Source organism: Podarcis liolepis (assembly GCF_965112155.1).
Source record: "Podarcis liolepis genome assembly, chromosome: 9".
In the NCBI taxonomy this organism is placed as follows: Eukaryota; Metazoa; Chordata; class Lepidosauria; order Squamata; family Lacertidae; genus Podarcis; species Podarcis liolepis.
In genome coordinates, this window is record NC_139564.1 from 1,039,681 (window position 1) to 1,061,689 (window position 22,009).

Consider the following 22,009-nt stretch of genomic DNA (forward strand, 5'->3'; position numbering starts at 1 on the left):
ATGCACAAGCGCCACTGCCAGGGCCGTGGCAAAACCTCCAGGCTGTCTCAGGGGTGGCCTGGATGCGCGAACCTGCTGCCTTATTCTGCAACCGGAGCCCGGCTCCTATCGCCTCCCAGAGATTTACTGTCTCCAGGCATTTCCTGCAAAAAGGGAAAACAGCCAGGTTTAAAGGGGTTCCTTTGCAAGCTGCTGCGCTTCATGCGCCCCTTGCAAAAGCAAGGCTTCTGGCCTGGGAGGCTTAGTGCCAAAGCTGCCTCTGGCTCTTCAGCAGGGTCTCTCCAGAGCTTGGCCCTTGCCCTGGCCTGAGGCCATCCTGGGTCTCATTCTCGGCTCCTCCAGGAGGACATGAGCCCAGGTCCCCATGAGACTCAGGCTGGCCAGAGGAACACGTCCCTTTCTCCCAGGAATAGAGGCTTGCTCTGCTCACTCTCCTGGACACGGGGGTCTTCGGCTGCCTGTTCTCAACAGCATGCTAGAAGGAAGGAAGGAAGGAAGGAAGGAAGGAAGGAAGGAAGGAAGGAAGGAAGGAGTCCCCCAAATGCAGTTTGGAGTTAAAGTGGCCACCCACGTTTGAAGACTTGCCATATTTTTAGGACTCCCCTTTTTCCTGGGATTGAAACTGTTTTGAAAATTGTTTTTTAATGGTGTAGACTACTTTGGGAGCTTAGAGTGAAGGGCAGGTTAATTAATAAAATTAATAATAATAGTGAAGGGCAGGTTAATTAAAATAATAATAATAATAATAATAATAATAATAATAATAATAATAGGAATGCCTACCCACAGCCTCCCCTTTCCTCACCTCCACTGCCCCCCTCCCGCTCTGGGCTTCATTTTCTGGCAGCAGAGCCAAGAAAAGCAATAGTGCCACCTTCTGGCCACCAGAGAACTGATCACGCAGTGCATTTCAGCACGTTCTGTGTTGCTCAATTAAAACGCAGCTTTAAGGAGGCCGGCGGAGGACGCGCTGAGCATTCTGGAGCAGCCTTCCTCAGTCTTGAGCCCTCCAGGGGTTTGGGGCTGCAGCTCCATCAGCCAAAGCCAGCAGAGCCATGATGGGTGGGGATGCTGGAACGTGGCGCTCTCCGAAACATCTGCAGAGCACCCACTGAGGAAGGGTGATCTGGGAGAAGAATGAATATCAGCAGAGGCAGCCTTTGTGGCAGGGAGGAAACACAACAAGCCGAAGCAATCAGGAAATAACGATCCACTTTGCACCCCTCCAGGGGAATGAAGACGACCCCTTTCCTCCTCTGGCTGCTGCCTCTCTAACGCCACCAGGCACCATCAGTGCCAGGTTCATTACTGGCACATAAAACCACAACCGACAAGTTCCCTTTTGACGTTTCCATATAAGGACGTGGTTCAGCTGCCATGGTTCAGGGTAGACTACTGCAACTTGCTCTCCTGGACTGGTCTTGAAAGAAGTCTGAGAATTGGTTCAAACATGCTGATAGCTGGGTCTCCGGGTGTTCTGGGTTACAACAGTGTGCTGGCAGGGGCTGAAGGAATCGTAGAACGGTAGAGTTGGAAGGGACCCGGAGGGTGCTCTAATCCAACCCCCCAGAATGCAGGAATCTCAGCTCAAGCCTCCATGACATACGGCCACCCAACCTCTGCTTAAAAGCTTTTGAGGAAGGAGAGTCCACCGCCTCTGAAGGGAGCCCACTCCACTGCTGGACTGTCCATTCCACTTGTAGTCCAGAACATCTAGAGGGCACCTGGTTGGTAAAGGCCAATTTAGAGGACTGCTTCCAAGCCTAATTCATGGTGCTGGTCTGGCCCTTAATAGCCAGGGAACGGGATATAAGGACAGGAGAAGAGAGAATGGGTGCACTCTTCCCACCTTAGATCAAATCTATGCTGTCAGGAGCCATAAGAAAGCTGCAGAGATAGCGCAGGATAGTGCACACCCCAGAAATGATCTCTTTCAGCTTCTGCCTTCTGGAAGAAGGTCCAGGGTTATAAAGACTAGGACTAGCTGCCTGAGAAACAGTTTCAACGCAAATGCAATTCTGGTTCTAAACGCAGCATAAGGAGTGTCTATAGTATGTTGTATTTTAAAATGGGGTTTCAGAGTTTTTAGGGGTTTTTGAATGTCTTATGTAGATTTTTCAATTTCATTGTTCTGTATGGGACAGTGACAATAAAGGTATAGTATCGTATCAAGATTCGAGTCCTATCTAGTCCAGCATCCTGACCTTGCAGTGGCCAACCAGATGTCTAGGGAAACCCAAAAGTGGATAGAGATAGGTAGGTAGGTAGGTAGGTAGATAGGTAGGTAGATAGATAGATAGATAGATAGATAGATAGATAGATAGATATGACAGCAGAAGTGCCACCTCCACCTTTGGTCCCCAAAATCTGCAGCTGTCAACTGGCAGCCTACCTCAGGTCTAGTGAGTAGATAATACTAGGCTGAATAAATGGCCAGTGGCTGAACTGGGGGGAGGCAGTTTGCGCCAATACACCTTCCATGCAATGGCCCTCGTGCCAAGGCCACCTTCTTCGTAGCAGGTGCTTGGGCTGATAGGAACTGTGTTGCGCAAGGGCTGAGGGTGTTCAAAGGGGCATTCGGCCAGCAGGCAGCTGAGACGCCCAGTATGAAGCCGCAGAGCCCTCTAACTGGCGTGCAGCAACTCTGCCTTTCCCAGTTCTGCCCATCTCAGCCCCTGTGCGCCCAGAATGAGGGCACTCCAGAATAAGAGAGGCTTAGAACTCAAATGCCAGGAAAGGAGACTGGAGGTCAGCCTCAGGGAGAACTTTCTGGGTGTAAGAGCTGTTTGTCAGCTGAACTGGCTCTCTCAGAAGGTGGTGAATTCTCCTTCTTTGGAGGTTTAGAAACAGAGGTCAGATGGGCACCTGTCAGGGATTTTTGAGCTGTGATTCTGGCATCACAGATTCTGGTATCAATGACCCTTGGCGCTCTTCCCTTCAATAGGTATAATACCCCAGAACCAGAAGTGTTTAATTCCCACCTGGGAAATTATCTCAGGAAATTATCTTTGCCACGCTTTCCTAAAGGCTTGGGAGCACATCTGGGATGTCTGCGAAGCCTCAATTCCACCGGTTCCTGCAAACAGATCCCCCTCCTGCCCGGGAGCTGGCTACGATAAGGCGACATGTTTCAAACCCATGTTGTTTTTATTACCGCACAGTAACACACACTACATCTGTTGCTATCTACGACACAGGGGATATGCACACACCAAACGCAGAGACACTGAAGAATAAATTAAAGAGAAAATGGGTTTGCTGCCATTAGAAAAATAATAGTCAACCCAACCAAAGCCCAACAAAGACAGGAGGAGTGTGCAGGGCATGGGTCTTGGTGGACGTGTTTATTTGCTCATATGGCTGACGGGGGACTTCCTTGCTGGAGCAGGCGGGAAAGCCCTTCCTTTTCCTGGAGCCGATACAGCCTCCCACCTCGGCCATCCTCGGCCATCAAGTGCATTCCCTATCCCCACAGGCGGCCCCGTGGGCTGGAGGGCTGGCGGGAGCCCCAGGGAGGAGGGGGCTCTGAGGCGAAGCGCGTTCCCCCACGGAGGACAGCCCACGCGTGGCGGTGGGAGGCTGCCCTGTCCTGGCTCAGTCTCCAGAGTTGGTTCCCCCCCCCTTCCCACGCAGTCCTGTCCGCGAACTGTCTTGCCAGCAGCCTCCTCCCACCTCCCTCCTAGTCGTTGGACGTGACGTCAATGTCTTCTCCGTTGGATTGCTTGGTGGCGATCCGCCATCGGTTGATGTGGTGGGAGCCTTTCTTCTTCTGGTCCGACTCTGGGCCTTCCTCTTCCAACTTCTGCCTCTTGTATTTGGTCCTCCTGTTCTGGAACCAGACCTTCACCTGCGGGAGACACGAAAGCGGAAGAGGCTGAGGAGCTCAGTTTTCCAAGAAAGAGGCAGAATTATTCACCATACAGTGACTCCAGTTATGCACTTATTTGAAACTGAAGTTGTCCCCATGCACTGCAGAGAGATGGTGTCCATTATCGGCCACCAGGGATGTCATTGCCAATCACTGGGAAGATTTAGTGGGGGGCTATGCTCTGAGCAAGGCACAGCAAAGTGTGCGCAGTCACCCTTTTGGAAAAACATGGCCTGTTCATGAAGAGTAGCAAGAGGACAAAACGAAACGAACGTTATTATTATTATTATTATTATTATTATTATTATTATTATTTGCAATGTGATATGATTTTATTAAGCATGCAAAGGATGACTTGCACAATTTGAACCTGCATCCAGCATTCAGAAATCTTTGAGTGACATAATGAAATACAGGGGACAATCCTCTCTCTGCTTATACGGCTCTCTAAACACACCAGTGTATAAGCCCAAAACATTGTTCTCTATTTGTTGGTAAGAAATGTTTAAATGTGCTCCTAACAGTACTCTCCACCCCACACCCACTGATCCTGACCACTTTTTTGTTTATTATATATTTTCATATTGCTATTCATATTATTATTATTTTAGAAGTGTTTCTACTAGTTTATTTAAGTAATTAAAACACTTAGCTCCTCACTGTCTCTGAACTTGAGCCCAAGAGGCTGGACGATTGCCTGCCTATTTATTCATACAAAATATTTACTCCAACCTACCCTAGACAATCAAAGCAAGTAAGAAAATTTATGTATTCATTTCATTAAAATTATCCACTGTCTGGTTGGTGGTGGTGGGAACCCAACACCTCAAAGTCATTTACAATGAGAAGAAAACAATAAAGTTATCAGTAAAAACAGTAAAGGCAACTCTTTAAAACATTCAGAATCCAAAACCAGCAATCGGCTAAAGATGGATTAAACATCTGGTGGGGCTTGTCCAAACAGACACGTTTTTAGTTGGCTCTGAAAAGAGTACAGTGAAGGAGCCTATGTCATATCAAGAGGCAGGGAGTTCCACAGTGCAGCTGCCGCTACACTAAAATATGGATTTCTACAGCTATTGTGTATTGCAAACTAAAACTCCACCCGCACAGATTTTGTGGCAGGGAGCACCTCTTATCGAAGAGGCTGCCTCTGTTTGGACAAGGATGGAGGACGGGTGGCCAGATGGACGGGCAAACAGTTGTCCTCAGAAAGGCTGCAGAGCAACTTCTAAAACTTGACTTCAGGGAGAAAGCAGCTGCAAAGCAGAAGGAAACCTCCCTCAGGGGGCAAAGTGGTCCATTGCATTGTGGAGGTTGTCAGAGAACACAGAGCAAAGAGACAGCCAGTCAAAATGATGTAATACAGAAATAGGGACACACAAACATATGTTTGATGATGATGATGATGGCTGCTTTAGTTGGGATTCCTGCATGGCAGGGGATTGGACTAGATGACCCCCAGGGTCCCTTCCAACTCTATGATCTTATGCTCTATGTTAGAATAAATGAAAACAGCAGCTCTGCTTTTGCTGTTGAGAACAATCTGAGCACCCTTTGAAAGACAGAATCCTGGGCGCTTCCAGATAGGATTTTTTTGTGTGCATCCCAGCAGCTCATGTATGAAAGCTTAATATGGTGTCATCGCCACTGAAATGCCAGCCTGTACTTTTTGCTACATTTAATCCAGGTTTTCCCATGCTGTGGAAAAAATTGTAAAAACGACCCATTGTACAGCCTCCGTCACTGCTGGTGTAGAAGCTCATTAGCAGAAGAAGACCCAAGTTTTTGTATGGTCAGTTTGTCATGTGTGAGGTGACATTTCTGTGGGTGTTCCCTCTCACGCGCCCACTTCCTTTTGCTCCTCACCTGAGCGCATTCACAGAGTCCCAAGCCATATTGTTCCCAGCAGCCCAAAGGATGCAAGCTCCCCACTGAACCCACCTTTCAGAAACCAACTCAGTTTGCAAGCTCTACACCCAGGAGTATCTTGGAGAGTGTCACTGCACTTCCTCTATCGGTCTTTAAAAATAAAGAAATTAACAAGGCATTCTGTGCATGACTGCTTAATCAAATTATCATAATTTTGCTGCAGATTGAGATAGCTAATATCACTTTTAAGAACATAAGGGAAGCCTGCTGGATCCAGTAGCCAGTCTTATTGCCACCACAACCAGCCGCACATGTCATTCGTGAAGCTGAAGCTGAGTCAACTGCCTAAGAAGGGCTACTGAGGTCATGGCAACAGGGAAATGGGGGACCTCTCACCAAGGAATCTCCCACACTTCTGCCTGTCCTACAAAGCACAGGTCCAAGTGGTTTTCTGTTTCCCCTGCTGCTTCCCCCCTGGGAAAACCTGCTCTTTCGTGCTGAATTGGAGTGAACATCAATCCACGGAAAACCTGATTGTGAGAAAGAGCAGGTTTCCCCAGGGGGAAACAGCAGGACATACAGAGGTCTGAATGAGCCCTAAGTCCCAAGTCCTGATTTGGGTGGAAGCCCTGCACCCAGAACATACTGAGTGGGTGGCCCGGCTGTGCAGGAACTGTACTCTGCACGCACTCAGAGAAGTCTTCTTCCGGTGTTTGGGAACTGAGCTCAAAGAGAATGGCCTCCAGGGGCTGAGCCCTGCCTTCCCTCAACCGCCCTGCTTGGGGGTCATGAAGGGGGCCTGGCCCATTGCCCTCACTCTCTCCCACAGAACCCAAGTGCTCAGCAACGCAGGACTAAAATAATGTCAGTCATATAGCAAATCAGTTGGATTTTGTAAGCTGTTTTGATATTTTAAAAGCTTATATGGCAGGTATATATATATTTAAATATAAATTCATAACACTTCAAACTCTTCTGGTGTCCTTCCTCCAAGTTACTACAAAGTCTGTCTGTCCTCTGCTATTCAAGTTAACATCTACTTCTAACATATACATCTTTTAGGCTTCCCTCAGCCTATCTGACAATTTCCATATAATCACAATTACTCACATTTCTTAAATTTGTATTGCGCTTTAACAATCTTAATCTTATCATGTCTTTTAAGCAACATTTCTATCCTTCATTCTCACAGAGCTTCTTGAAAGCCAACAAGCGTTATTTGCTTCTCACATACATTTTTTATATACTCTGTAAATTTATTCCAGTCCTCGGTGAATCTCTGATCACGTTGGTTCCGAATTTTCCCTGTTAATTTGTCCATTTCTGCATATTCCATCAATTTCATTCTCCATTCTTCTCTCGTCGGCATTTCTTCCTGTTTCCATTTCTGGGCCATCAAAATTCTAGCAGCTGTCACTGCATACCTAAATAATTCCACATCCTTCTTTTTAATTTCATTCCCTAATATTCCTAATAATGTCCTCTGCTATTCCAAGTTCCAGCCCCCTGCCTAGCAATGAAGGATGCGTTTTCCTTCGCCAGCGCAGCCAAAGGAGTTTCTTCCCCACCTGAAAAGCCCCCAGAGCAGAACCTTCAAATGACACCAGTTCACTTTGAAATTTAACTCCTATGTCCTTTTTTACTGGTGTTTTGAAATTGCAAATCCATTAAGAAAAATCGGGGGGGGGGGGGACACAAGGAGAAAACCAAGCTCACATTAACAATACATTTTTGCATCAGCACATCCGTCTCAGTTGACACAAACAGATCAGTACATGCCACCCAAATGAGCGAATTTGTATCCAAGCTGGTGTTTACAGAAAGTGCGTTTAAATGGTCTTCATTCCACTGCAGAATAGACTGAGCATTTATCCTTCCAGGCTCAAAGTGTAAGTCCCTTAGTGACCCACCAGGCGCATAAAATCCATTCTGCTCCTCTGCATCCTGAGCACATTAACTCAGAGCACAGATACCAACCATTTCAAAAGACTTTTCTTCTCTCACCCTTCCTGACAGATCAGCCTTTGGCGCGCCTGGCGCACCTTTGAGCAAATTTCCAGAGTGAGTGTGCTTGCAAACTGCGATGCAGCTTTCAAAGCAACAGGTTTTGCAGAATAGCATTAAATTAAATAAAAAGGAGACGTCAAGACACGAAAGGACACATATTAAGGTATTCTGACAACATGAAATGTTAAGGCACATATACTGGACTGCCAACTTATGAGCACAGAATTGTAGGCTTGGAAGGGACCCAAAGGGCCATCTCTAGTCCAACCCCCTGCAAGATGAGCTGGCCAAACGTTCTTCTTTTTCTCTTGTTTGCCAACCCTGAGCAGGCAGCATCCTGACACAGACAGGGAGTGCAGATGGTCCATCCATCATTGTATGGAAGGAGATGCCGCTGGGCATCGCACTGACCCAAGGGATCGTGGTGCCGTTTTCAACAAGAGCCCTCTACGGCCACATACATTCTGCCTCCTAAAAGTTGTCAGGTGTTCCTCCAAGTTACAGACATGATTACATCCTATTTGGGCTTCCTCAAGTCAAAACAGCCTGCTCATCAGCCTTCAGCAAACCCAACCGCATCTAGAGAAATACGTGTCATGTATAACCAGTGATGTTGAAGTGAATTTTGAAGCGACAGAACTCATCCCGAGAGCCCCCTGCAGCCCCACCCACAAGGGGGGTCCGAAAATGCAGGCAGCGTTTCTCCAAGGAGTGGCAGTACATAACGCAATAGCCAACTGAGTAGGTTCAGCACGACTGCTGTCCTCCCATATTTTCCTCGCACAGGTTCAGCCTGTAAAGCACACTGAGCTTTAGCCAAAGATCACTGGCTGTCTGGCTGAAACGCAGCATTTAGTAGCTGTTAATTAGAAATGCAAACCATCTTGCAAAGGTTGCCGTTTAAACTGCTAGCATGAAGCAGGAATCCTACCAAATAAAAGGAAAGAAGTACCCAGCCACTGCTAGATGATTTTCCTCATTCACGTGGTCATTTGTGCCAAACAACAGTAAAACTTGCAAGCTTCATTCTCACCTCATGTTGGGTCCACCAACATGACCACCATTCGGAATTTTGAACCGTGTTGTGGGCAACCCTCCTGCTCCTGTTGCTTCTCTCCAACCCCACATTCCACTTTCTCATATTGCTCTCCTTTCTCCGCCCGACTCTCTCAGTCGCTCTGCTTTCTGTCCAGCTGCTCAAGTGTCAATCCGAAAGCACAGAGAGCCGAGAGAGGAAGTGGTAAGGAGTGTCCCTTTTCCAACTTCCTTCTTAAGTCTATCTTTCAAGTGGGGCAGAAGTAAGCACATTTGCATCAGCCCCCATTTCTGGTGCAAGGAATTTTTCCCTCATTGACTTTGATGGGAGGGAGTGGAATTAAAAAGTGGACCACTTCAATCTGCAGATTTGGCACTTTTCCAGGTGCCACAGAATACCCTCACCACATCTGGAAGAACTTGGTATTTTAGTGTGGCAGCACAGACACGTTGGAACTCCCTGCCTATTGATACTAACTGACTGCTGATTCAGGACTTTAAATTGTGCTTTTATATCAAATTTCCTTTTCTGCGTATACTGTAGTGTGTTACTGTTGCTATGGCCATTGGCTAATGCAAATAAAGTTTTATCTCTCTCTCTCTCCTGCCTATTGGTAGCAATCAGGGACCTTCCCTGTGCTCTTTCCAGCATCTGCCAAAAACATTCTTATTTAGACAAGCCTACGCAGACGTTTAGAAAGAAAGTATGAGCTTTAATTTGTTTTAGTCTATTCCATTGCTTTCTGTATGTTTTAATTTCCTGCATGCTTCAAATTATGTTTGTAAAATTGTTAGTGATAGTTTGTTTTATCTTTTTGCTAAACCGCTTGAAGGTTTTTCTACAATCAAGTGGCATATAAATTTTATGAAATAAATGCATAAATGAAAATAGCTGTCATTGCATCTCCAAGCACCTTGCCCGCGTCTCCATGAGGGCATATAAGACATGGTGTAACGCACCACTTTCTCACCAGAACACACCACTGCCCCAGAAGACCACAACTAGGGCCACATGGGGAGGAAATGCACTTTGCACAAACAGCTTGACTCTCCAGAAGCCCCAGAGGTGCATCGCTAACAATAAGAGCTCCCTTGCTTTGGGAATCCAGGAGTGCTCAACCAAATCCGGGCAGGAAGCCCACAGTCAGCGCATAGCTAGCATGGCCAGGAGCCACTGATAGCCTTCATCAACTAGAACAGGGGCTCCCAAACTGTGGTCCGTGGACCCCTGGGGGTCTACAGGGTTCCTTCCTTCAGTCAGCCCCTGCATGTCTGCGGATTTGTGGCTGAAGCCGGGAGACGACTCGCCCAACACCAGCACCCTGTTGGTTTGGAATTGTATCTTGTTATGGCTTCTTTTGCTCACTATATTGTACTCAGTGAAATTCAAACTGCAATGCAAAATATAATAAACCGAAGAAGCAATACAAATCACAGAGCATCTAGCCCAGCATATTGCAGTTGTTAAAGGGGCAGAAAAACCATTCAGTGGCCCATCCAGACTCGCAGAGATCTTTAAGTGACCAATGCGGGGGGGGAGGGGGAGTTTGGGAACCGCTGACATAGAAGGTTGTTGGGTCACAAATGGTTGTGTGTGCAGTAGGCTAAAGTTCTTAGAATTAAAATATGGATTCCAATTACTGATTTTTTAAAAAAGAGAAAAGAAATCCCACGGCTCCATCACAAACAGGCAGTTTGCACAGTTCCTAGAAATAATGGAAATAGTGTACGGTCTTTGTGCAAGATTTTTTTTTTTTTTTTAAAAGACACCTTCTCTTGCATTTCCTCTTCATGGACCTGCAAGTCTGAAGAATATTGTTCCTGTTTTGCAGGGAAGGAACCAAGGCTGGAAGCAAGTCGGTGAGCCCAGGGCTCAGAGGGGGCTCAAGACCCCTCCCTGTGCATATTCCACATGCTCCGGGCTGGATTCCACTGTCAGACAAAACCACAGCAGCCGCCGCAGCAGCAGGAGTAAGGGGCTCCATCAGGGTGTCCGGGTATATTACAAGAGGCCAGGCATTCGCCCTCTGGGACACGACAAGGGAACTGTTTGAAAGAGGAGACAAGGGGGGGGGGGCTGCCAGTACAAAGCACATGCGCCACCAGCCACGTGCGCAGGACCCATGCTCAAAGAGAATCCCAGAGATGCTGCACTGCAGGCACAGCATTCGCTCACCCAGCTCCAGCTGACACAAAGTACAAGCTGGAAGGTATGCAGAGGAGGGGCTAGGGAATTGGGCAAGGGGGCCCTCGGGTCCCTTCCAACTCCACCAGTCTATGGTTCGATGACACGTGTGCACACACAAGTGGAAAGCCAGTGCAGCCAGAAAGTGAAGCCTGGGTCCAATGGGGTCCCTGCGGAAACCACCTTGGGCAGAGGCACCGACACACTGGAACGCACCGCACTGTTTTCGTTACCCGCTTAAAACGTTTTTGTTAGGCAAGCCTACCCAGATGTCGATGCAGGTTTTAATCTGCTTTTAGCTTATTGCTGATATTATCTTTCGAGCTGCTTTTACTGATAATTTTATTGCTTCGTTCTCCTTTTAAACTGCTCTCAGGGTTTTTTTTTAAACAATCAAGCAGTGCATAAGTGTTATGAAATTAATTAATTAATTGATATCCATCCCGCTGCACCCGACATTTCTACAATAATGGGAATCCCCACCACTGCCGTCCTGATGGGAACAGCAGTTCAAGGGAGGCAAAATGTTGCAAGCAGGTGATTACCTGGAACCCTTTGCTTCCTAAAACCACCAGCATTTTAACTCCTGGCCTCCGAGACTTCATTGTCTGAGGAGAGCCAAGTTCTGCAAGGGAGCCTCAGGGCAGAACCGGTCCTCTAATATGTGAGAGAAGCAATGTAGAAAATGGGACCCCCAAATATTATTGCAAAAAAAGAGTTTTAAACAAAAAATGCTAGTAGAAAGGTCAACCATATTGTAGATTTTCATTCCTTAAGCCACAGGGAGATTTTTAAAATATTGATGAAATCCCAAGCAATTTTTGTGAGAGAGAGGCGGGAGAGAGAGAGAGAGAGAGAGAGAGAGAGAGAGAGAGAGAGGGGTGCACAGGCCCCATTCTTGCAGAAAGCCTCTTCTCCCCCAGGAGGCAGAGTGGGATGCCTGGCACTCACCTGGGTCTCTGAGAGGCTGAGGCTGCTGGCCAGCTGCTTGCGTTCTGCCCCCACCACATAGTGGTTCTTCTCGAAGGCCCGCTCCAGTCGCAGGAGCTGTGAGGGCGAGAAGGCCGTGCGGATCCTCTTGGGTTTCCTGGCAAAGGGGCCGTGTAAGAGCAGGCTCTCCTGGGACACTTCGCCACCTGAGAAGAGAAGGCTGGCTATTAGGGTCCACTCCACAGTGTCAAAAGCCATCTCCCACCTCCTGCCTCCACCAGGCAAGAGCTCAGCTGTGCAAGGAGCCAAACCACTAACAGATGCAAAGAACGAACGAGGAAGGCCAAGTGGATGAGAGGTCACTGGATGGGCCAGGACACCCGATCCCGACACTTCCACTCCTGCCCCAAGTATAAGCAATGGCATTTGTAGTCCTCTAGCGGAAGAAATTGGAGAGAACACTGCTTGGCGGGACCAGGCCTGCGTGAGCTGCCTTTGTGGCCTCATAAACTCCAATTTCCTCCTTGTTTTATTTCCAGAAAGGAAGCTGCTCTAACTCAATTGCAGCAGCGGGGCTTGAATGAGGCAGGCTGTGGTCTTAGAGTTGCACCCGCACAGCCTCTGCAGGGAGTTCTGCAACAGAAACCTTTTAGGAGAGACAAAACGGCTTGGGTCATCCTCACTTTGAGGGTCAGTGGGGGTGGACACACAGACCTGCCTTTGGCCTACTTGTTGGACAAAGCAATTAGCTCACCAGAACCTGAGAAGGTGCTCTCCCCTAAGTCAGCATTCAGAGATGGGCTTCTTTGCAACTGGAGCGGAAAGAAAGCTATCGCAAAGCCCAGATCTGGTTAAATGTTTATTATTCATTTCAAATGTTTGTTGATTGCCCTTGGTCAACAGATTCCAGAGCAAGGTACAAAAGTGTAAATAAAATTAATTCATGTAACAAAAATAATTTATGCTACTAATGATCAAATAAGCAGAAGAAAATACAAGAAAACAAAATATAAGAGAAAACAAAAAAGGCAGGACGGGACCCAGTTCCAAAAATCACCTGTAGTCTAAAACGCCCGGGTCTTCAGCCAGTGGGGAAACCAGGGAGCCCGGAGGCACAGCCCAGTGGGTGGGAGGGCTACGGGGGGGGGGGGCATTTGTGTGCAGGCATGAAATATAACCTCGCCACACGCACCCTCCAGAAATGCACACATGCAAAAGTAAGGCTCAGTTGCAGAGTCCCAGTTACAAATTACTTTTTAAAGCGGTTGACAGAAAAGCTGGAAAATACTCTCCCGTGCCTAAGGTAAAAGAGAGGACAAAAGAGAGAGCAAATATCCACAGGGTTGATTCTGCTCTACTTGAAAGGAACAACCTGGATCTAAAGACTATTATTTGTTGGTTCATGTTTAGGATAGCGGTTCATGCCCCCCCCCCCCCTGCAAGTTGCATGTGGAAGAATGAGGCGCCTACTTTGTCTTCTTGCTTAGAGATGCAGATAATTTTTGCCCGGCTGATCTAGAGACTGAGTGGCCTGAGAGAGAGGTGGCATTTCCCTCCCACTGTTGTAAACATTTTTAAAAAATTTAGATTTCAATTTTTATTAATTTCAGTTGTGTTAATCCCTATGAAATACACACATTTAGTTGTGTTTCATTATTTGTAAACTGATCGTTATTATTTATCCAGCATAAATTAATGGGGTCTGAACATATTCAGCTTTGGCTGGAGCCTGCCCTTTTGTTTTAAACATCTTTTTATTATTGTGTTTTAATGTTGTAGCCTGCCCTGGGACCTTGAGGTGAAGCGTGTGTGATTAATAAATATTAATGATAATAATAACAACAGGCAGCTACCATGTTTCTGTGTGACCCAGGGGCCTTTCTGCGTCTCCATTCAAAATAAACTCTCATGCCATTAATCTCCAGAAATAAAAGGGAGAGAGCAGCCCCTGCCTTCCTCGGGGGGCTCCCTCTGCCCAGAGTGGCTCCCCATTCCCTGAAATTGTCTGGGTGCCGCATACATTCCATTAAGCACGGAAAATCTGTGGCTGCTCAGGACGGGCTCTTCAGAACGCTGCCGACCATTTTTACACTTCATAAACCTCTTTGCTTTCTTTAGAAAATGGGTTAGTCGGTTTTATTAATAAAGAGGGTGGAAATTAAATACTAAATGAATAATAGAGAAGTGACCTGATGAACTCCAGAATAATAAATTCCAAATACACAAATTATGCTCCAGCACCATATACTAGATTTCCAGCCAAACTTCCCATCAGGAATTCGAGTGAATTCATTGGGGAGAAAATGCTTTGCTTTGGGAAACTAAAAGGAGGGTTCTGCCGATTTCGCCCAGGGAACCCTCAAATGTCCTCACAGCAGACAAACAAACCTAGAAGCCTTCCTTTCTGAAGGACACTTTGCCGACACTGAGATCCAGGCTCCTTTTGTGCAAACAGGGACCACCATCCCAAGTGGTTAATTTAAAGGGGAGAAAAAACATGTTTTGAGAAATGATGGTTGCTGTGTGTCTGGGAATACACTGGGCTGGGCTGGGAGGGGGAAGGACTCCAGTTTTTCTTCTGAAAGTGCATTTGTTTTGGGAGCAACTTAAAATAGGCTTAGTGCGAGAACATCTTGGCTGAATAAGCAGTTCAAGTGCTGCTCAATTAGAGTTTGTCCACTGGGAAGCTTTCCTCTCCAGGCCCCGGGGATGGCGGGAGAAGATAAAGACCCCTCTCCTCTCTGCAATGGTCCCTGTTCAGCTTGCTGGGGCTGGCAGAGGGGGAATTCACCCTAGAGCCTGCCAAGTATTGTTTTAATGGGTGTCCTGCCCCCCAATACACCCTAGAGATTAAGAGATCATCTCATCAACAGAGCATAGTGTAATAATGATGACAATCTATCATACTTTTATGCTGTGAGCCACCCCAAGATCTACGGATGAAAGGCAGGATATGGATTTAACACATAAATAAAAATAAATAAACCAGCTTATCATAATTCTTGCTATTTTTCCCCCCTGAGCTTAAACCTGACGAGCGGCATACTAGCTAAAGCACTTCATTTTCAGATTTCCAAGTCTGGACTTTCTGCCTCCAAAAAGTCCCTTCTATGGATTCATTTATTCTTATTCACTTATTAAATTCAAAACCTCTCACTCTAAGTCTCTGAATAGCACACAGTGAAAAAGAAAATAAAAACAGGAAGAAAACACCATTAAATCAATTATAAAACCCAGCATTTCACATGGCACGAACTCAGGCTTGATTTATTCAGTTTAATAGTATTAATAATTGGTAGCAATAATAGTAGTAGTAGTAGTAGTAGTAGTAGTAGTAATAATAATAATAATAGCAGCGATAATTAAATTTCTATACCACCCTTCATTCAAAGATCCACTGGGCAGTTTGCAACATAAAAAAGGCATCTTAAAATCTCCCTGAAATAAAAGAGTCTCGTCTGGCTTTCCTAAATACCAAGCAAAGTCTTGTAGACAAGGAACCCACAACCCTGGTGTGATACCACAGAAAAAGTTGGAGATCTTACAGGCACCTGCTGCACTTCCGACAGCGAAGGTGGTGGTGGTGGTCAGTCCAAGACACACACACACCCCAAAGACCCGAGGACACTAGGTGGGATTCGCCTGGGGAAAGGCCACTTTTAGGAAACGGCCGCAGGATGGTGAAGTCGGCCTGGCAATGCCCACTGCTTTGCCAGCCACTGATGCCTTGTCTCTTTCAGGGAAGGCTGGCTTTCATGGCCAGAGCAAACAAGAGTGTCGATTGCACCAGCCCTGGGAGGAGAGACTCCAGGCCTATTTCTGGAGGAAAGTTTTGTGCTGATCAATGAAGTGGAAGACAAACCACCAGCTCCATCATCATTTCACATCCATTGCCTTGCGCATCGATCCCATGCCAAAGCTAAGCCACAGATGACAGTTAAAGCGTCCACTTAACTCCCAAGTTAATAAAAGCAAGGAGACTTAAACGGGCTTAATTTCTGCAGGACAGTTAGTTAACAGTGATGATGATGATAATTTACAACACAACAAAAGTGCAGGACAGAAGGGGGGGGGTGTCTCTGCCCAGAAAGCATAAAAAAAATTATGGTCATGAAGGCCAATATGTCGTACACAGGTCTTTCTGAAATTTTGAAGAGAGAAGCCCAAGGGCCATACTCGATAGCAGGGGGGGGGGGAGCCAACAGCATAACGATCAATTTAATCACTGGCGACTGGCTGCTCGCGAAAGAAAACCCAGCATTTGCTGCAAGGGCAAGGGCAACTTGGATGAAGGCACAGAGCAAGGCGGGCAGTTGTGGGGGGTAGGGGCTGCCCAGTGAGGGGGGGTGACCTCCTTCCCAGGGTCAGAGTCCCTTTGCCAGCATGTGCTGAAACAACTGGGGTCCTCAGGCAGGGCACTGCAAGGTGGGGTCTTGATTTTGGGACCAGGAGTGGGGGGTAGAGGAGGAAGAACACACCTGCCAGGCTGAGAGGAATGGAGGGGGAAGCCAACGCCCCCTGCCCCCCCTTTTTAAGATTCCCAGAAGGCTTTCTCAAGGGAAAAATATCACTGGTAAGACCTTCCTGGGTTTTTATAGGGCTCAACAGGTGCTTAGAAACCCCAGGAAGAAGGGGGGGCAGAGACAGCCAGCACGAATCAGTTCCCTGCAGATGAATGTGGATGCGTGGTTTAATCTGCTTTTACTTTGCTGCTGATTTTATCTTTTAAGGAGTTGTTTTTACTGATAATTTCATTGTCGTATTCTCTTTGTAAACCGCTTCGAGGGTTTTCTCCCTGTCAAGGAAGCGTGTCAATTTTATGAAACAAACAAACTGAAATGTTGGTCCAGCGCCGCGGGGCTGCTTCGCCAAGGCGGCTCATTCTCCTTCTGGCCGACTATGGGAGCAGTTTCGGTGCCCTCCGTTCCCCAGGTCTACCCGGTCCGAATAGGACCCGGGCGAACCCATCAGACCTCGGCAATTTGGAGCCGCTGCGGCTTCCAGGGAGCTCAGCGCCCCGTCCATGTCTGCTGGAGGCCTGGCCGGCCAGTGGCCCCGGCCTTCCAAGGGACGGGAGGCCCCGCGCGGATCCCCATCAGCCAAATTCGTCCCGGACCAGAAGCGCGTCACGCCGGCGGCAATTTCGCGAACCAAGCAAAGCTTTTGCGGGGCGGGCGAGAGAATGCAACCCGCCGCGGCGGCGTTCTTTCCAGTCGCGATCCTGATGGATTTGCGCCCTCCGAGGCACAGGAGCGCGTCCAGGGAAAGCGTTGGCCCCGCTGCTGCAGCCTCGTTCCCTGGCTGGCGTGCGAGGGGGCGCCGCGGGGGCTTAATCCCCTCCTGGGCGCGGAACAAAGACTCTTTGATGGGCCGCTCTCCTTTCACGCGCCGGCCGGGGGTGGGAGCGAGAGGCGGGCAGGATTTGCATTTCCAACCTGGTAATGAGAGTCGGCCTGAGGAAGGGCCCGTCGGGGGGCGGGCACGGGCTGCTCTCCCCGTCCCGGGCGGGCCAGAGCCAAAGCCTCACGCTCTCCGTCGAAGGAAGGGCCTTGGGCGGGGAGGGGCGACTCACGGCACCCAAGAGCCGTCCAGGCGAGGCCAAGAGAAGGCGGACGCGCCGTCGAGGCAGAAGCTGCGCAGCGCCTGGTCCGCGCGAGGCAGGATCGCTGCTCCGGCCTTGGAGGGTCGAGCAACCTTTTCTACCCCCACCTCCTCCTTTGCTGCATAAGAATGCCGAGCCCTGCCCTTCGGCGTCGGAGCGTGTCTGTGTCCCGCGAAACCTGCCCAGATTTGGGGCCAAATCGGCCCCCCCCATTCCGGTCCCAGAGAGGCCTGCGCTACCATCTTCGCCTTTCCTCGTTCCGCGCAAGATTCGGGTCGGGCGCCCCTTTCCGCCAGGCTCCGCAACCAAGCTTCGCTGATTTCATTCTTAGAAACAAGGATTTGCAGAATCGTTTTTTCTGCGAGGACGGGATAACTCCGGAGTCACGACGCGGAGGCCCCACGTTTTTCTGCCTCGATATTTAAAGGATACAAAATAAACCTCCTGCTGCCGCCTCTTTGCGGGGAAGCTGAGGCGGAACCGCGGCTTTCGTGAAAGGGCATTTCCTTGGCAGAAAAGCCCCGCGCTGCTCGCCTTTAGGCGGATCCTTCGTTTCCGATATTTCTTTCTCTTTCCACCTCCTCCCTCCCCCCACAAAAAAATAAATAAATCTAAAAACGGGCGACACAATCCCGTCACAATTCTGCACTTTCGAATCTCGTCTATTTCTTTAGGAGATTTCAACGCTTTTTGAAAACGAGATAAGTTTAAAAGGACTTAATTTATCGCCCCGCGACTCAAAAATCAGCGCCCCTTGATTTCAGGATCGCGGTTGTCGGCCGAAATACAAAATATATCGCAATTAAGTTGCGCCGACGGCGGGGATTTCGGTGCCGAACATTTCGCCTTCGTCAAATTTCGAACTGGCGACGGCGGGGCTCCAGTTTTCAACTGGGACCGCCAAAAAAATTCCCAACTGGCTTGTGGGTTTCAGAAAAAGTTCCGGGGCAAACGGATTGTTTCCCCTTTGTTATTCTTTTCCCCTTAACCAGGTATAATTTCCCCCTCGCACACCCAGCCCCCTCGCCATCCATGAGTCTCTTGGCCACAGAAAGCGGCTCCTGTCGCCGCGATTAGGTTCTTCCAGCCCTGGGGGCGGGAAATGCAGGCCGGGTCGTGGCCCGGGGAGGTGGGGGGGGGGTCCCCCAGACAGTCCGCAAGATTAAAGGGTCTGGTTCTCCTCACTTACCTGGAAGAAGGGTCCCCCACCCCAGGAAAGTGGAGGATAGAAGAAAATATAATCGTATTATAGCGAAACAAAAAAATCGAGAATTCTGCCATTCTCAGGGTGGGTCAAGAAATTATTTCGGCTTCTTTATAATTGATTAACAACCAGATCCAGAACTCCCTGGAGAAAGGAGGGGAATGTGCGATTTTCTGAGCAATTTATTTCCGAGAGAAAGTATGTGGAATAGGATCCCCACCCCAACCTCGCGCAACTCCTGCACACCTCGTTCCCGAAGGCCGAGACACCTTTCGCCGCTTCCTTGCATTTAATTGTGTATTTGGGGACAGAGAGCTGCCCGATCCAGGCAAAGGGCGCCGTGGTGGGGGGCAGGGGCGGCAGCTCCCCCTCCCCCCCGCTCTATTCGTATTGCCTCTGCCCCCCTAGAAAGAAGCGGGGAGACGCGGATTCCAGCCGCGCCCGAGGCAGAGAACGGGGCTCAGCCGCGGAAGAAGCGCCGCCGACCCCGCGCCCCGTCGGCAAATGTCTAAAAGGGGGGCGGGCTGAATGGCCGGGGGTCTTTCCATTCCATTTACTTTCGTTTATAAGAGGAAAAACCTTTCTTAAACCCAAGACGCGAAAGACCCTGAGCTTCCAACCTTCTCTGGAACTTCCCCGCCGCCTTGCCGGCCACGTCCGACGGAGGACCCTTCCGGGCTGGACTGGCAGCCGAGAAGCCCATCGAGGGAAGCCCAAGGCGGCTGAGGAAGAACAGAGAGACCACGGGAAGAAAGCGGCAGGTCTGGGGACTTTCTGGGTAAACGGGCCGCCGCCGGCAGCAGCGTCCGCGGGAACGCCGGCCTTGCCTGGACGCGCTCTGGCTGGCCTCTGGATCACAAGCGCCCTGGCTGGTCTCAGCCCCCTTGGGTGCTGCTGTGCCCCACAGTGAGGCCCTTCTGCTCTCCCCCCCCCCCACCGCGGGTCAGTCTTGCCTTCCCATTAAGCAACGGCCATCCTTGTCCGGAGAGCTGGACTTGAGGACACTGCTGACCCTGGAAACCGGCCCGTGACTTGGGGAGGCGGGCTTAGCCGTGGAAGAATCCTCGCCAGCACGGCCGAAGACCTAGGGGACCAGGAGCGCCTGCTTAGCTGACCGATCCGGAGTCAAACCCATTGGCCAGTTTGGCTCAGGGACGTCTACACGGGCTGGCAGCAGCGGCTCCCCAGCGTTTCACACTCGAGTTTGGGACTCTCCCAGCCGCACCTGGAGACGCCATTGGGTCAGAGTCGGAGGGCGGCGGTCGGAGGGCTCCTGCCCAGCGCCCAACACGCCCGAACCAGCCGCCCCCAGACCTAGGCCTCTCTTTCGGCGCCCCCCCTTTCTTCCTCCTCCGCCTCCCTCCCAGTCCCACCGGCCCTTACCTTGGAAGCGATGCCCGAAGAAGCGGTTGCGGAGCACCCAGGGGTAGAAGTTGAGCGGGTCGCGGGGCTGGGCGCCGAAGAAGGGGTGCGGCGAGGGCGGGAGGTGCGAGGCGGCCAGCTGGGGCGGGTGGACGGCCAGGGCGGGCGGGTGGCTCACGGCCTCGGGGAAGAGCAGCTCCGGGCTGCTGTAGAGAGAGCGCCCGGCGGCGGCTGCCGAGCCCTGGAAGCCGTGCGCGAAGGCCTCGACGGCGGCGCTGGCCGGGTAGCCGAGGGAGGCGGCGGCGGCCGGCCGGAGGGGCTCTTCGCCCAGCGGGTGGCTGTCCTTGCCCACCAGGGACTCGATGGTGAAGCAGCGCTTGGCCGCCGTCGCCCCCGGCTGGAACATGGCGCCCGACGGGGCGAGCGCGAGCGCGCGTGTGCACGGGGCGCCCCGGGCGCGGGGGCAGGAGGGCGCCACGACGGTCGCGCCGGGCGGACGGGCGGATCCAGCGGCGGCAGCAGCGGCAGCAGCAGCAGCCGGCGGGGGAGCCTCCCGACGGCCCGGCTGCCAGCGAGAGCCAGGCGGGCTGGGCCAGGCGGGGCGGCTCCGGGGAGAAGGAGGAGGCGGCAGCGGCAGCGGCGACACGGACACTCGCGCCCGTCCCCACGACGCGCACTCACCCCCGCCGCTCCCTCCGCCCGCCCCATCCACCCGGTGCGCAGTGGGCGCGCTCCTGGGCGAGCCGTCCAGATAAGCCGAGTACCTGCCGGGCCGCCCCCTCTGATTGGCCAGCCTCACCTGCCCCGGGGTTGGGGAGGGCACGTGGGAAGGGGAGGGCGGAGGGGAGGAGGGAGCGGGGTCGCCGCCAAAAGGCGGAATGGAGCGCCGGGGAGGCTGCGTCGCCGCCGCTCTGGACCCGCCCTCAGCTCCCCCTCCCCGCTGCCTCAGCCCCCTCGGAAGAAGAAGAAGGGGGGGGGGACAGAAAGAAAGCCTCTGGAGCTCTTTCGCCGTCTTCCCGCCTCCGTCCGATCGGCACCTGGAAGGAACCTTTCTCGACGTGGAACTGGCGACAGGTAGGCGGTGCCCCCTCGCCAGAGGAAGGGAGGGGGGAGCCGAAAATGGGGCTTGAAAACGCGGGCCTGCGCTTTCTCCCGACGACGCTGGTACCCGCGGATTCTCCCTTCCTTAAGCCCCGTTGGGCAGGAAGCAGGGGTGGGCTTGGGGGTGGCATGGGCCTAAGTCTAGCGTGGAGCCCCTTCCCTGCTCAGTCCCCCTTCGGGGGCTCCCTGGTGCCCCTCCGCCCGCTGCGAGGCTCGGGGAAAGTTCCCCGGGATCTGCCGGGGCGCCCCGGAAGCTTCCCCGGAGAGCGACTCGGATTGTTTCCTCTCCAAGCTGGAAGGGGCGCCGGGAAAGCCGTGGGGGTCCCTACGCAGACTTACGCGGACAGTCGTGGCTTTTTTAGGGTTCTCGGCGAACCAAGCTCCTGCCTGCTTTCCGATGCGAGAACGGCCCTTTCTTTCCCTCAAAGGGCCTCAACGGCCCGCGGAAGGCACGCGTTCCTTCCGCGGCCCTCCCACAGGGCGGCTCTGCCCTTCTTCCTTTCCCGGCCCCCGACGCCTCTCCTTCGGTTCTGGAGCAGACGCTCCCGGAGCTGGATGGCATCCCCGAGGGAATCCCGTTCTCTGCGTGGGGACCCTTCCTGAGTGCGCGCCCCCTACCATTTTGCTCGGAATCCCGAGGCTGCCGCGAGATTGGTGAGGCCGGCCCGCCCCCTCGGGGTCCCCCTCGGGCTGAGCTGTCCCTTTAGGGACCCGCAGGTGCTTTTCTGGAAACGGGGTACCGGGAAGAGAAAGACCGGCAGCTCCGGGCTCTTGCGCTTTTGGACAGCCTTGAACTTCGTGGGGCAGCTTCGTTCCTCGAGCCCACATTTTGGGTTCAGAAAG

At 51.1% G+C, this 22,009-nt stretch overlaps 1 protein-coding gene across 1 annotated transcript; it reads right to left on the reverse strand.

Annotated features, from left to right (window-relative positions):
• Positions 1-3,128: 3,128 nt before the first annotated feature.
• EMX1 (empty spiracles homeobox 1) lies at positions 3,129-20,784 on the reverse strand. Its single transcript, XM_083459101.1, has 3 exons — positions 20,087-20,784; positions 11,919-12,103; positions 3,129-3,847 (listed from the first exon to the last, which is right to left on the reverse strand). The coding sequence occupies exons 1-3, from the start codon at positions 20,469-20,471 to the stop codon at positions 3,680-3,682; spliced, it is 738 nt and encodes a 245-aa protein (XP_083315227.1). The 5' UTR covers positions 20,472-20,784; the 3' UTR covers positions 3,129-3,679.
• Positions 20,785-22,009: the final 1,225 nt, after the last annotated feature.